General features: G+C 40.5%; 2 protein-coding genes across 4 annotated transcripts in view; one reads left to right on the forward strand and one right to left on the reverse strand.

The window, feature by feature from the left end:
* rasl11a (RAS-like, family 11, member A) overlaps positions 1-2,411 on the reverse strand; it is a 38,683-nt gene extending 36,272 nt beyond the window's left edge. The window contains exon 1 of the mRNA XM_063060971.1: positions 2,099-2,411. Within this exon, the coding sequence (XP_062917041.1) occupies positions 2,099-2,240 (142 nt within the window). The 5' untranslated portion in view covers positions 2,241-2,411. The remainder of the gene's footprint in view (positions 1-2,098) is intronic.
* Positions 2,412-9,898: 7,487 nt separating this feature from the next.
* Positions 9,899-16,630, forward strand: part of LOC134353086 (ubiquitin carboxyl-terminal hydrolase 12) — a 50,487-nt gene continuing 43,755 nt past the window's right edge. For 2 of the 3 annotated variants that reach the window (XM_063060972.1, XM_063060974.1), the window contains exon 1: positions 9,899-10,055. In XM_063060972.1, the coding sequence (XP_062917042.1) occupies positions 10,008-10,055 (48 nt within the window). In that variant the 5' untranslated portion in view covers positions 9,899-10,007. The remainder of the gene's footprint in view (positions 10,056-16,630) is intronic. The other variant, XM_063060975.1, reaches the window with a different exon arrangement.

Raw genomic sequence — 16,630 nt, forward strand, 5'->3', positions numbered from 1 at the left:
CATGAGTGTACTTGATCTGATTCCTCAGCAGTCAAATCAGTGCAGCCTTACTTGGACTTCCTACTGACAAGATGTTGAAACAGCCATATCCTCCAGCTAAAAAATAACAAGTTCTCTGGAGCAGAGGGAGTTGACACTTCATTTCCAAAACTTGTTAGTGAAGAGTGTCAGTCACAAATCCATGATAACATTCTTCACATCTGGGATGACAAGGATATATCAGGGAGAAAAATGTACAGAATTTCATAGGAAATAAGTCATCACAAGAGAGAAAACTGTTACTCAAAAGTTATGTGGGGTACTAGAAGGATGTTGTGTTTTGATAAAATGTGCATTCTGAGTGGACACGATCCCATGTTCACTATCTTGCCATACTTTTTGTTCTTTTGCACTACTTATTTAATTTAAATCTTTATGTATACAGTATATACTTCTTATTGTAATTTATAGTTACTTTATTACGTATTGCAATGAACTGCTGCAAAACAACATATTTCGTAACATATGCCAGCAATGTTAAACACGATTCTGATTCTGATAGTTAGTGCCTAAACACACGTTCTTGAATTTAAAAAAAGACTGCAATTCACATAGTGCTGGAAAGTTATAGTACCTTAAAAGCTATATAATTCAGGTAGATAATCTCATTTGAGGACAATAATTTGAACATGCAAGAACCGGAGAGCATTTTATAATAGAAATTAGAGTAGAGAAAAAATAGATAAAAGCAGGTGAAAGAGAATGTGAAGAAAGAGCAGTTCAAGACACTATGTCACAGCTGAGATCAATACGCAACTCCCCACATATATATTAATGTGAAAGTTGGGATAATGAGGATTCACAGATATTCTCCATGTTTCAAACTGATTGATGGCTAAAGCATTGTCTTCACCAACTCACGTTTGCAAATGTCCACATCTTTTTCCAGCCAGCATAACCTGCATTACACTTGGCCACAGACAAAAAAAAAACGTAAGGCATTAAAATAAGAGTCAAGAATTTCATTCAGTTTTTGGAATCTCAATCTCGCAATATACAATTGATTTACTGAGCTGTAGTTTATCTCTGAACCTTACAAGCAGCATCAGTTGCCTGCATTGCTCCAGTAACACCTTAAAAAGATCATTACCAGTAAAACATTATAACCCTCACTGAAGCTCATATAACATGTCAAGAAAAATTTTCCTTAGCATTTAGGTGGTAACTACATTCAGTTGTGGTTTTACTCTTTCTGGTGAAAAGATTTAATTTCAACAGAATTGTAAAACCATAGGGCTATGGAGTAATATAGCATAGAAACAGACCCTGCAGCACATTTTAACCATGCTCACCAAGATGTTGATCTAACTTAATCCAATTTGCCCACATTTGGCCTTAATCCCCCAAACTCTTTACGAATCATATACCTGTCCAAATGTCTTTTAAATATTTCGACCTTGCATACATCAACTACTTCCTTTGGCAGCGTACACAAAGAAGTTGTCTCCTACCTCCCTTTTTAAAACTTTCCCTGTCACCTTTAACTAATGCTCTCTAATTGTTGATTTCCTTCCTTCTGTTGTCATGGTCGATAACGTATTGTGCTAAAACTACAAAAAAACACTTTAATATATTGAAATATTTATTTTACATATCAACTCTTGGACAGTGTACCAGAACAGCTGTCACTGCTTTGTCATAAAGTCAGTGCAAACGATGTTTGCTTAATAATATTCGAGTTGAAATGTATTTCAGATCATTCCATGTTTTGGGAGGAAAATATAAATGGACTCCGCTGTTGAAGATAGCGGTTACAGAGAAACAGCTTTTTGCATCTGTTAGACTTCAAGGAAATATCATCTTAAATATGTTAATGTTCACCACAAGGCAGTAAGGAAGTTGGGGGTGTTGACAATTTTACCAGTGTGGTTAGGGAATAAAGATAACGGCAAATTAACTCAGTTTTAGAAAGAAAAGGAGCAGTTTTACGGAGTTGGAATAGAGAAGGAAAAGGTGTTAATACAAAGTGGATTGGGCTAATGCGGTCACTTGACCGCAGTTCCAAGACACTTGAAATGAACTGTCATTTTCAGCCAAACCTCCCTTTTCTTTTGCTCACCGGTCTTTCCAACGTTCTTTGCTCCCAGCACCGCGATCTTCACATTTTTGTTATGCAGACAGTCGACCACCGGGACCTCGGGAATGGGAACCAGCAGGAAGTTGCTTGAATTGTTTGACATAGTGCTGTGCGGGAGAAACATTTGTGGAACTCCCCACAGCTAAAGCAAGCGAAAAAAGAAAACGTACTAAACTGAAACTTTTTTGGAACTGCCCTGATAGCGTCTATTGTGAGAATCTGACCCTGCTGACAGTGCCCGGTTACCCTCCCCATGCCAGGAACCACGGCCGATGTGAGACTTTCCCAATTTCTGTTGAGAATGAAAGTTCTCCTAAGTTGCCGCACATATACCGACTGCAGCGGCCAATGGGAGATTTAAAAACTCAACATCTGCCAGTCACGTAAGTGTTCGGACTCCTCCGACAGAGATGTTATGATCTGGAATGCGCTGCCTGAAGGGGTGGTGGATGCAGATTGAAAGAGTGACTTTCAGTTGAGAAAGAAACATTTTAAAGCTGCCGGAGTAAGACAGTAGGAATGGGACTAATTGGAAAGTTCTTTCAACGAGCTAGAATAGGCAAAAAAAGCCTCAATATTCTTGTTCCAAATTGCAGCATGTATCTTTCTAAGAACACATTATATGAGAATGTAGATGCTGAAAACCTCAAACAAAAACAGAAAGCTGGAAATCCTCAACAGTTTGGACAGTATCTATGGAGAGAGAAACAATTAATGTCAATAACACTCATTGAAGTACAGTATTCCTTTGTATTTATTTCAGCAAGTGAGATCATGCCAGTAGGATGAGTTCAATTCAATTGACCACTAACCAGTAAAGAAGCCCTAAAGCAGGGGTTCCCAACGTTTTTTTTATGCCATGGATCAATACCATTAAGCGAGGGCCCCATAGACCCCAGGTTGGGAACCCTTGCCCTGAAGGTACACGAGATCTGCTGTAAATCCACAATATGCAAAGGGACAAATACGAGTACACTTACCACCATGCTTGTTATAGTCCAGAGGGCAGATACTTTCGTTGATAGAATCATCATTATTTCATTCATTTTATCCAATCCACCAATTTCCTATTCACTGGCATAGGCAGTTATCTTTTTCAATATTTCAACTGAATGAATGCATTTCAGGTTACTCTATCGTTAGTGCTAATAGCTATAATTGTAAATTAAAATTATAATATATGCAAATCTTACATTGAACAGAAAGTCAACATTCAATCAAAACCTCTTGCTGAGTCCTATTTCTGATTTATACATTAGCCACTGTGTTTAAATTGTTAAAATCTAATGTTCTATGCAATTTAGTTCAAAGTTTGAAGGGATAGAGCAGATGAGAGTGCATGCTGTAAACGTTGGCCTTGACATATGCTGAGAGGACCACTGTCTACCTGATATTGATAGATGTCTATAAAATTATGAGAGGCATGGATGGCGTACACCATCAGTCTTTCTCCCAGAATATAAATGTCAATTAGTAGGGAGAAAAAATTAAGGGAGATTTGTAAGGCAAGTTTTTAGCTGGAGTGGTACGTGTCTGGGAAAGGTTGTGAGGGAGTGGTGGAAGCAGACTACGATAGTGGCAGTTAAGAAGCTTTTAGATAGAGGCATGAATATGCAGTGAATGGAGGGGTATGGATCAAATGTAGGCAGAGGATTTCTATTTTTTATTTTTACTGCCCGTTACATCATTGGTGCTTAGGGCAGCAATGAAGGTCCTCCATCTTTGGCAGTATTCAGGGCTTCCTTCATTGTGTCAGTAGCTTCCTCTCGGTTTTCACCAGTCAGTCATGCAAGTCCTGGGTGGAGACTAAGGCATACCATCACTCTCAGATGTAGAAGGGTTCTTCATTGCTGTTTCTATAGCAGCTTTGTTTTACCAGTCAGGGCTGTTAGCCCTGAGCTGAAGTTCTGAACCTGGAGGACTTCATTTTATTTTGTCCTCTACCATTTGACCTGTTCAGCAGGGGCAATCCGGCCAAAAGCCAAAGCATAACACCCTGACTCCAGCCAACTTAGCTCTCTGGGTCACTGAGGCACACAAGCCTCCAAACCACGATGAGGTCGTGATCTGTAGGCAGAAGAGATTTAGTCTAATTTGGCATTTTATTTGACATTGCGGGTGGAAGGTTCTGTTCCTGCACTGTACTGTTCTACGTTCTATATTGCAGGTCTGACCAGTGCCTTTTAAAGCCTCAGCATTACATTCTAGTACTCTTGAAATGAAGGCTATCATTGCATTTGCCTTCTTTACCACCAACTCAATCTGCAAGTTAACCTTTTGGGAGTCCTGCACAAAGTGTCACAACCAGAGGCCATTTTCAAAGACTATTTGGCCTGTATTTGTTCAGTGTCAATTCATGGATATGCATTGTCCTTGGATTGTTCATCTTTTGTGTCTAATTGTTTGTCTTTGGACTAGCTCTGTTTTTTACCGTGTTGCAGATGTCTCGTCGTATTGTGGGAATTTTTTTTTTAGCTCTTTGTGTTTTTCACCTGTACCCAATTAGGGATAATTTAATTAGTGTGGTGTTCTCAATGTTTTGTATTGTAGTTGTTGGCTTTGGGGATTATTGCTTTGTTTGGACACTTATATTTTCTGATTGGGACACAATTCCTATGTGCTAAATTTCAGTAATAGATGTTCAGTTTTGTCCGAATTGCCATCGTCTCTGTGATCCTTGCACTTGAGTTCGTAGTGGCCCTTACACAAGGACTCCTAAGTCCCTTTGCACCTCTGACTTCTGAATTATTCCCCATTTAGAAAATAATGCATGCCTTTATTCCTTCTTTCAAAATGCATGACCATATACTTCCATAGACTATATACCATCTGCCAATTTCCTGCCCATTCTCCTAATCACTATTCCTTTATCATCACTGTGAAAATCCTAAAGCTTCTCATTTAAATTCAAAATGACTGAAGCTCCAAGATAGGACTGCAATGTATCAGGAAACAAATCCATTTGGGAAAGGTCATCTAAATGCTGGCTTTTTCACCTCATGAAAAAAAAAATCTCAGGTCACTTTCTTCTATTGAATGAAAATATCAAAGACAATGTTGAGTTTATTGTCACATGCACAAGTACATATATAAACAGGTGCAATGAAAACCTTTCCTACAGCAGGCAGGCATATAGCATCAAATAAGCAACATTCACAAGAAAAGCATAAATTAAATACATATTATGTATAAGAAAACACAATTTGAGCAGAAACAAAGTACATTTTAATGCCCAGTGAGCAATGTGGTCATAGCATTGTTCATCTCCACTGGTTAGGGTTTTCCCAGTTGGCTCAAACGCTGAATCGAAGGGAAGTCGTGATCCTAAACCTTTTGGTGTGAGACTTCAAGCTTCTGTACTTCTTGCCCTATGGTAGCTACATAAAGATGGAATGGGCCAGATGGTGGGGATCTTTGATGATGGATGTTGCCTTCTTGATGCAGCACCTCCTGCTGTCATAAGGGGGGGGGGTGCTGGGAGCAGACCCAAATGCAAGACACAGACACTGAAGTACTAGGAACAGGACAGGACTAGAGACTAGAGTTAGCGACGTGACTGGATGCAGACTAGGACCTGGGACAAGAACACAGGCTTGGGCTAGGACATTGGCTAGGCAAGCGGGACCAGGACTAGGAACTGGGAACTAGGAGCCTGGGCTTGGACTCCGAGCCAGAGACTGGACAAGGACCCAGCACCTGGGTCTTGACTCAGGCTCGGACCCCAGAACTAGGCAAGGAGATGACGTGGCTACAGGACTGGACATGGCTTGGGTTTCTCGAGGCGAGGACATGACGAGGCTTGGGTTCCTCGAGGCGAGGACATGACGAGGCTTGGGCTCCTCGAGGCGAGGACATGACGAGGCTTGGGCTCCTCGAGGCGAGGACATGACGAGGTTTGGGTTCCTCGAGGCGAGGACATGACGAGGCTTGGGTTCGGACTCCAAGTCAGAAACTGGACGAGGATCCAGAACCTTGGTCTTGACTCCAGCTTGGACTCCGGAACTAGGCGAAGACATGATATGGTCTTGGGAGACAGGACTAGGAGAGGCTACAGGACAGAATGAGAGACTCCTGGGCAAGACCTTGGTCGAGGGAGGACAGGAACGCAGAGCCTTGGTTGAGGGAGGACAGGAATGCAGACACATGGAACACAGAGCCAAGACCCCTCCTTTGGAACAGGACTTGGGGCCAGGGCTCTACACAGAGTCAGGACCCCCCCTAGGGAGCAGGACATAGGGCCACGACTCATACACAGAACACTGAGACAGTTCTCCACTCAAGGTAGCGGCAAACAGCCAGATCTACCTAGTAAACACATGGACACAGAGACAGTTCCCAACACTAGGTAGCGGCAAATGGCCAGACCTACCTAGCAAAGGTATGGACACAGAGACAGTTCAAAACAACAATAGATAGTTCCTTATCTTGCTCCGGCAGCTGAACTTGACAGCTGTGCAGGCAAAGTTTACAGGCGAGGCAAGGCTCCAGGAGGAAGGGGCAGAGAAGAGATTTGGACAGGAACAATCCAGCAACTGAACCTGAACCAAGGAGCTATTTATGTAGCCAGCCCAAAATGTGAATCAGCTGCCTCAATTAGAGCACCCAACAGAAAAAAGGAAAACCAGAAAACCTGGAATAAACAACGATGGAACAGACCGTGAACCGGAATCCGGACTTCACGGACCGGACCATGACACCCGCAGATATCACCAACGTGGGGAGGGATGTGCCTGTTATATATTGGGCAGAGTCCACAATGCTTCTTCTGCTCCTGCTCATTCCAAATTGCATAGCAGACCACAATGCAACCAGTCAAGATAGCTTCAACTCTTCACCTGTAGATGTTTGTTGCTTTAAACTCCTAAGGATGTAAAAAGGTTAGCATACTTTCCTTATGTAGAAGGTCCAGGACATCATCTGATATGTTAACACCCAGAAATTTTAAGCTTCTGACTCTCTCCACAATTGATACCCCAATGAAGGCTAATGCATGCTTACACTCCTTCCCATGCCTGAAGTCTGCATGAGCTGTTCAGTTTTGTTGATTGTGAGAAAGAGAGGTTGTTTGTGGACCATCATTCAGCCAGTTCTTATTCTGGTAATCTGACTCCCGAATTTGAGAATTATGATGGTGGAGGGGAAGAAGCTGTTTCTGAATCACTGCATGTGGGTCTTCAGGGTTCGGTACCTCCTCCCCAATAGTAGTAACAAGAAGAAAGCATGTCCTGTTTGGCAAGGGTTCTCAGTGAGGGATGCCACCTTCTTGAGCACAGCCTTTTGAAGGTGTTGTCGGTGGGAAGAGTTGTGCCCGAAACAAAACTCTGCGGCTTCTTGTGATCCTATGCATGGGAGCCTCCATACCAGGCCAGGATGCAGCCAGTCAGAATGCTCTCCACCGTACATCAACAGAAATTTGCAGGAGTCCTTAGTGACATACTAAATCCCCTCAAACTCATAATGAATTAAAGCCTCTTGTGTGCCTTCTTATGACTGCATCTATGTGCTGGGCTTCTCCAAGATGTTGATGCTCAGGAATTTGAACTTGAACAAAAGAGGTTAGCTATGTTCATTTAAGGGCTCTGTTATATTGTTATTTCATGCCTGTTATATATTTATATCTGCATTTGCACAGTTTGTTTACAGTTAATAGTTCCTGATCTTTACAGTTACTGTTCTATAGGTTTGCTAAGTATGCCTGCAGAAAAAAGAACCTCAGGTTTGTATGTGGTGACATGTACAGTATGTACTCTGGTAACACATTTTGCTTTGAACTTCACAATTCTTCTTACATATTTTCTCAGACCTGAGGATAATTTGCTTCCATTCCACATCCACAATACTGGCAAAAGTGCAACAAGAGGTTCTTGAAAGGGCGGGTAGATGAGAGAAGGTGATAGCACCTTCTGCTGTTCCCTGCTGTGCATTCTTAATAAGCTCCAAAGAAGATTTAAAAATGATATAAAGGCTACTCATCATAAGTAATACATGATACCATTGTGTGGTTAACTTGTTAGGGAAATTATGCAAATATGTGTCAGACATGGGATGCCCTGTCCACTTCCCATGACTATATCCAAGGCAATCTATTTTGGCCTTTCCTATCTGTATATCTGGGAGCATTATTTTCTCCCATTGGGTTTTCCGAGAATATTAAATTAAGCAACTGCTTTGAATGCAATTGGAATAGAAGTTAGTGCCATTCTCTCACAGCTCAAGTGACCCAGCTAACATCCTGACCTTGGGTGCATTATGTACGGAGTTTGCACATTCCTTCTATGACTCTTGAGCTATGCGATGACACTGGAACATCTGGAGATGTTCCAGTTTCATTGCATAGCTCAAAGGCATACTGTAAAAAAAAATTGGACTTTTTAGACGTGCAGGGCTACAATGCCTGAAATATTCATGTAATACCAATCCCAGAAACTATATTGTCAGCTTTAATGTTACTGGGCGGGTGTAGATCCATCCACATTTCTGCACATTGATACTTAAGATGACCCGATCATGGTTTCTGCGATTAGTAGCTTTTGGATAATTGGACAATACAGAAAGACATTCATCAGTTAGGTGTTCGTTATTCATGAAATTGTATTATCTTGCGTCCCAGTGCGTTCATTCGGGATGCAACAAAGGCAGCAAACTGGATAAATTTAACAAGCAAAGTCTTAAGCTTTTAAAAATTGGGTATTTACCTTTGGAAAATGGAATGCAAAAGTTATTGCATTCCTTATTGCAAAAGGTTTGATTTTATGATGTCAGTGCAAATGATAAATTATTTTAATCCAAAAATTATCTAATGATTTTTAATTTATTGCGTTTTATTAATATATACAGTACACACATTAACTGTACATGTGTGAATATGTACAGAATAATTCCACCGCGGATAGAACCATCTTCATTGTGACGAGCAGTTAAAGTAACCACAAGCATAATATTTTTTAAACTTCTCTTTGAGGGAATACCCTTCAAAAATTTGCAGATGATTGGAGCATTTGTCTCAACTGCCGAGAGCATCAGCAGCTGTAGTATTGCCATTACTGTTGACATTCTTATTTGATTAGTACTGTAACGAAAACATTACATCAGCGATTTGATTGACAATCTAAAATATCTAAAGATTTGCACCATGCATTTGTATTAGTAGAAAATATTGGAATGTGGTTACTCTCAGCAAAATATCTTGGGGCATGATTTCATGCAGTTTTGTTTTGTACTAGTTGTAACAAAACTACTTATTCTTACAGTCTATTAATCTGCTGTAAATCCATATAAATGTAAAACGTGACACTGAAATTGAATCAAAATTGTGCCGCGGGCAGTTCTTACTCCTCATTCCTAATAAATAAGATGGTCAGAAAGATTGAAATAACACAATAGCTGGTGTTCCAATAATCAGATAAAAACTCCGCGTACCCCATACGGTAGAGATGTTCATTCACAACCTAACAAATCTAAATATTTGGGTTTCATTTAAAACGTGACCGGGTTTGATTAAAACGCTCTTTGCTCAAATTGGGGAAGTTTAGTTTGCAATTAGTTGTACACGGAATATATATTGTATTAAATGCATTTTCTCACGTTGAGAAAGCTTGTGTACTTAACCGACCAGAATAATCAGCAAACAGTCGTCGTTCGCACTTGTGCCGATGTATTTTTAGCACGCGTACAAACGTCCCCTCCCCTCTCCCTCAGTTGTTCCAATGATGTACAGTTGGTGGTGTTCAGCACAGTAGCACAGGAACGCATCTGCAGCGGAACGGCTGTGGGGGGCACGTGGTGTACAGCCGGTGGTGTTTGCGCGGTGGAGGTGGGTCAGTGGGAGGCGGTGCGGCGGAGAAGCCGGTTCGATTGCGGGGCACAGTTTGGGCAATATGGCGGCGGACGGATGGAAATACTGATGACTGTCAGAAAAATCGCCTCGATTTGTACGATGGTGAGTGTGGGTGGCTCTCTCTCCCCCCCCTCCCTTCTTCCCTCTCTGCAACCTTCTCCCATATCTCGGCTCAAGGCCGACGGACTGAGCTTCGGAGAAATAGTGGCGATTCCCCACCCAGTCGAAGCTTGCAGTCCCCCCAATCCCGGGAGCAGAAACAAGCCCGCAGATAACTTTAAACAAAATAATCCGCAACAAAACGATCGATAAGGATAAGCAGCTGTAATAACGGGTCTATGTTTGAAACATCGCCCAATTCTGGGTTGTTGCAATTCTCTTGTAAAAGATAGCACTATTACGTGTATTTCTGTGTATTTTGTTCCGATTTCAAATGGGGTTGTGTTTTTATTGTTAATAGCTTCTGCTCTTTATATCAGGTGCTTGTACAGAATTGAGAATATTGGTTTGTGGGTTGAATCTCCCAGTCATCTTGCATTTGTTTATTGAAGAAAAAATGCCCCTCCTCCCTTTTTTGTTTAATTGCTTAAAGACATATATTCTTAATCTAGTGGGAAAATAGTCGTAATGAATTAATGTTAATTAGATTATTTGACTCTTCTGGAATATTTACACTGGTACATTGGAGCACAATACTATAGGATTTAAAATGAATGTCCATTTGTTTAATTGACATACTGTACATTTCTAAGACAATGCAGAGATGATAAGAGTGCAAGTTCTGAGAATAGATATTTGACAACTTGAACGTACATCTTTCAACTTATAAATACATCACCTTCACATATCTTCCCATTTTAGAAGGATAAGAGGGGATCTGATTGAAACATACAAGATTATTAAGGAACATACATCAAAGTTGCTGGTGAATGCAGCAGACAACAGGAATTCTGCAGATGCTGGAAATTCAAGCAACATACATCTACATAGGGATTGGACACACTAGAGGCAGGAAACATGTTCCTGATGTTGAGGGAGTCCAGAACCAGAGGCCACAGTTTAAGAATAAGGGGTAGACCATTTAGAACGGAGTTGAGGAAAAACCTTTTCATACAGAGGGTTGTGGTTCTGTTTAAAGCTCTGCCTCAGAAGGCAGTGGAGGCCAGTTTGCTGGATTCTTTCAAGAAAGAGTTAGATAGAGCTCTTAAAGATAGTGGAGTGAAGGGATATGGGGAGAAGGCAGAAAAAAGGTACTGATTGTGGATAATCAGCCATGATCGCAGTGAATGGCGGTGCCGGCTCGAAGGGCCGAATGGCCTACTCCTGCATCTATTGTCTATTGTCTATTAACTAGAAGGTGAGCTGTTTCTTTCCTGTCCAACGATTAGTTAGACAAAAGTCTATTATTGCCACAGCATCTGTTTCACATTTACATTATAGAAGAGGCCTACCTGTTCTAGAATCACATTTGTTACTGTAATTTGTTTTGTACCTGGGATTAATGCTTGGGCTGCAGATATCACTTTGGCAGTAGCTTAGTTCTGGTTTATTTCTAAACAAAACGAGAACAAATGCATTTCATATTCATGCTTGTTTATGTAATTTTGTATCTTCAAGAACTCTCAGACTGTAAAGCCAAAGTATATTACATTTTAAAATAAAGTTTAAAAAATATTTTCCACTCAAGTAATTAGAATTCATTCAATATAATAAATTGGAATAATTGGGTCACTAGAATCTTTCAACTGAAAGAACCCAATATAAGTTCTTAACTTTCTGATTTGAGTGCTTTGAGTTGATTCTAGACATAATAGTGAAATAAAAATGGAAAAAATGCAAACATCTGTAAACTATACAGAAAATCTAATGTCAGAACTGAGAAAATTTTTAAATCACATAATTTTTTGATTGCAAAGGAGAGATGGAGAACGAAAGGAATGCCTGTGATAGGGTTAGAGACCAAAAGGGATAGAATATCACTTAGCTGTTTTGTCAATGACCTTCCTTCCATCTTCAGGTCAGAAGTAGAGATGTGCGGTCATTAGTGGGGGGCAGGGGGGGGGAGTATTGTTTCATTTACAACTCTGTAAATGAAACAGTTCCTGCTTGCATGCAGCAAGAACTAGAAAACATTGAGTCCTGGGCTAATAAGTGGCAAGTTGCATCCGTACCTTAGAAATGTCAAGCAATGACCATCTTTGACAAGAGAGAGGCTAACAAGCTATCCCTTGTCATTTTCATCATTTGAGTTCACCATTGCCAACATAGTGGGGTCACCTTTGCCGGAAACTCGACTAAACAGCCTCAAAAATACAAAGCTTATGTAGCCATTGAGTATCAATGATTGCTATGACCATTCTCTGAGGATGAGACTGTTGTATTTAGAGTGCACTGACCCATGTGATGTATCCACATGTGGATACTTGACTGCAAAATTTGTGATAGCGGGGGAGCAATTCATAAATACGATAAAGTCTGCAGATGCTGGAAATCCAAAGTAACACACCCAAAATACAGGAGGAACTCAGCAGGTCAGGTGGCATCTATGGAAATGGACAAACAGTCAATGTTTTGGGCCAAGACCCTTCTTCAGAACTGGAGAGGAAGGGGGAAGGTGCCTGAATAAAAAGTGTAGGAGGGGAAGGAGGATGGACACTGGAAGGGAAGGTGAATCTGGCTTCTCCTGACACCTTCCAGCTATCCTCCTTCCCCTAACCCCCTCGGCCCTACCTTTTTATTCTGGCACCTTTTCTCTTTCTTTCCAGTTCTGAAGAAAGGTCTTAGCCCAAAATGTCGACTGTTTGTTCATTTCCATGGATGCCTGGCCTGGTAGTGGAGGATTATGTCACTATCTCCTCTGACTTTCGCATTAAAAATAGAATTCGGTTGCCTGACTCTGTTTTATCTGCCTGCTGTTTGCATTTCATCTGACACGACCCAACTTCTCACCACCAACTACTTACAACCTGTAAGGAGTTTTCACATTCTCCTTGTGAACCCATGGGTTTTCTTTGGGTATTCTGGTTTCCTCCCATATCTTAAAAAGTGAGGATCAGTAGTTAATTGTCCACTGTGAATTGTGATAGAATTCAAGGGGAATTGATGGGAGTACATGAAGAATAAAATGGGATTAGTGGAAATGGGTGCTTAATGGTTGGCAAGAACTCAGTGGACCAAAGGACCTATTTCTGTAATATTTTTCTATGCAATTCTATGCCATTCATGTCAGCCCTCAGGGCTGTTTAGCCCAACCAAGGGGATTTCTGTTCTCAGTTGCTCCATTTTTCTTTTATATAAAAAAGGTAGCATGGTGGAACTGCTGCCTCAGAGTGCCAGAGACCTATTCAGTCCCGATGTTGGGTGCTCTCTGTGTGGAGTTTGCATGTTCTTCCTATTACTGTGTGTGTTTCCTACCTCATCCCAACGATGTGCTGGTCTTCAGGTGAATGAGCAACTGCAAATTGCTGCAGTGTGCAGCTGAGTGATAGAGCCTGGGAGGAATTTCAGGGGAAGGTGGCAAGAATGAAGCTGGAATGTGTGTAGGTGTAATGTAAATGATTAATGGTCAGTGAGGACTCAGTGTGCTGAAGGGCCTGTTTCCATGTTGTATATCTCTGTTTCTGTGGCTGTAAGAAGCAGGAGGGCAATTGAGAGTTCCTGGGATAGCCCTAGAGGCTTTCTACCATCTACAAGGTGCAAGTCAGTAATTAGATAGAATGTTCGAAGTATGTATACTACATACAACCTTCTGGCTGCCTATAAGGAGATGAATCTCAAGGTTGTATATAGAGACACACAGTATTTTAATAATAAATGTACTTTGAACGGTAGTATTTTTAGTTCAGGGCATTTTTTCAGAACTGACCTGTTCTGATGCAACTGGAAAGGCTGGTTATCTAAAATTGTCAAAAGCAACGTTAAGGTCATTGGGCTGCATTGGGCCAGATTAGAAGATGAGATGCTGCACCTTGAACTTGCTTCATTAGACAGGCCTTATCTTAATCAGACGGGAATTAAGCGACAGGCAACTGGAAGTTTATGGTCTCTCTTGCAGGATGAAAGGAAGTGTTCTGCAAAGCTTCATTTCTTGTACTTCCACTGTCACTTAATCTCCTCCCACCTAGAACAAAGAAAAGGTCTCCATGACCTCATCTTTCATTGAAATTCAACAGAACATCTTCCTTCATTTCTGCTGTATTCACCAGATCATCTTCTGTGAGTTTTGCCACCTTTAGAATTATGTCAGTAGCAGAGATTTATTCCCTTTTCTCATTTCGGCATTCTGAAAAGACCTTGCCCTCTATTTTGCTCTGCCATGTTCACTAACATCTATTCCCTTTCTGCATCTAGGTACTCAAAATTCCTTCCAGATGAAGCAGCTCCCCAAACTTTATATAACAAATAACAAAAAAAACCTAAAAATAACCAAAAATGGTTATTTCCAGTCTAGCACCCTGCATTTGATAGTGATGATGCAGTCTCCTTGGCATTGGAAAAACCATTTACAGACTGGGCAAACACCTTCTTTCAGTCTGCATGGGTTACCCTATTTTTGTCTGTCACATTAATTTTCTGACATACACCTCCCACCACTTTCTGTGACTTCTTAGCCTCTTGCATTGTTCCATACAAGCTAAAGAACAGCATCTCATCTTTTTACGGCATGTTTTAGCCCTCAGGCCTTGGCATTGAATTTGACAGTTTCAACTGCATCAGTTTGTATTAGAACTATCCAGCTCTGATGAAAAGTTATCTCCCTGAAGCACCACCTGTTTCTTTTTCTGAGTTTGGGCAGCATGTCCCAGTAGGTGTAACCTGCATTCTTTGTTTTTATTTCAGGTTTTCTCGCATCTGCAATATTTTCCTTCTCCAGTTTGCATCTCACAACGCCAACATCCTTATATTTTTATTTTCTCATTATTATTATATCTACAGACAGTTCATTATATCTCCAGCAGGGGTTCCAACCTGATGTCTACAGACCTCTTGCTTAATGGTGTTGGTCCATGGTAAAAAAAAAAGGTTGAGAACCCCTGCTCTAGGGGAACAATTCTAAAAGGGGTACAAGAACAGAGAAATCTGTGGATATGTGTGCATAGTTCATTGAAAGTGACAGGATAACTTGAGAAAATGCTTAAAATGTAAATGTAATGCTGAGTATTATAAATAGAAGATGAATATAAGGAACCTTTACAAACCTTCATAAAACAACTGATCTGGGCACAACCAGACTATTGTCCAATTCTGGGCTCCACACTTTAGGAAAGATATAAACGGTTTGGGGAGGATGCAGGAGAAATCTGCCATAATAATATATAATAATTACTGGGGCTTTGGTTCACATGCTCCCCTCTGACTCGCCAGGGATCCATTTCCTTAACTGCCTTTTGCTCACCAAGGGCCAAGATCCTGCCACGTTCCCTTCCAACTCACCAGAGCCTCCGTTATTCGCACTTGTTTTAAATTGATCAGAACACTCCTTTTAAATTTACAGAATTCACTGGAAACATCTAAAAGAAGTGAATTTTAAAAATCAGTTTGGTAGTGATGGGGGTAATATCCAGGAGGAGTCCAGTGTCACTCAAGTCCCAAGTGTATCGTCAAGAGTTACGTGATTCAGGCTGAATTTTCGTGATGAGACTAGGAATGGATCAACCAGCATTCTGTTGAATATTGGAGCATGAACAAGAAGCCTTAAACCCTACTCCTGCTCCTATTTCTTATGGATCTCCTATGAGATTCCTCATAATTTTAAACCTGGATAAATAACTTCATTCATGGTAAATTTGGAAGAATGGTTAAAATTGTCAATTGACAAAGAGGAAAAATGTAAAGCAGTGGGCAGAATTTCCCCGGTGATCATGTTTGAGGCTACAATTTAGATCTAAATGTGCAATTGGAATTTCTATTGTGTTCAATAAGGACATTGATATTTTTACACTTAACAGCCCCTCCTTTAACTTCGTAATTTAGTTGTTGGTAAGCCTAAAGCTAATGTTACAAAGAGTTTTTACTGAAAAGCAAGTGGGGATTCTTCAGTCACTCTTCCCATAATTGTAATATTTGCATTATAATGTTATTTCTGCTGTGCATCATAATGATCTGATTTTTAGATCAGTGGGTAACTTGATTATTTTGGTTTATAATCTTCACTTTGGCTTGTACCATATATTTTGTGGATATAAAAATTGTCAAAAACTTTTCACATTGTTATTTTGGATGAATTTATATGCAAAACATACACACAAGAGATTCTGCAGATCCTGGAAATCCAGATCAACATACACAAAATGTTAGAGGAACTCTGCATGTTAGACAGCAACTATGGAAATGAATAAACAGTAGACATTTCAAAGAAGTCCTGAAGAAGGGTCTTTGCCCAAAACGTCGACTTTATTCATTTCCATAGTTGCTGCCTGACCCCCTGCACTTCTCCAGCAGTTTGTGTGTGTTACGAAACATATTGTAACATCGACTGTAAGAAAATTAATTTCAACCTTATAAAATTTGTGCATAGTCTCTTGCTGTAATATATATGTGCCTTACCCTGCACTACAGCAATTTTCTTGGCGATTAGTGATTGAAACAGCAACTGATTTGCAGAATGAGCTGCTGGGAAAGGTTGTTGATAATTAATTGATATAAATAGAAACTTAGTTTTTGAAAGGAAGATTCAG

The sequence above is a fragment of the Mobula hypostoma genome, chromosome 10 (genome assembly GCF_963921235.1).
Source record: "Mobula hypostoma chromosome 10, sMobHyp1.1, whole genome shotgun sequence".
Lineage (NCBI taxonomy): Eukaryota > Metazoa > Chordata > Chondrichthyes > Myliobatiformes > Myliobatidae > Mobula > Mobula hypostoma.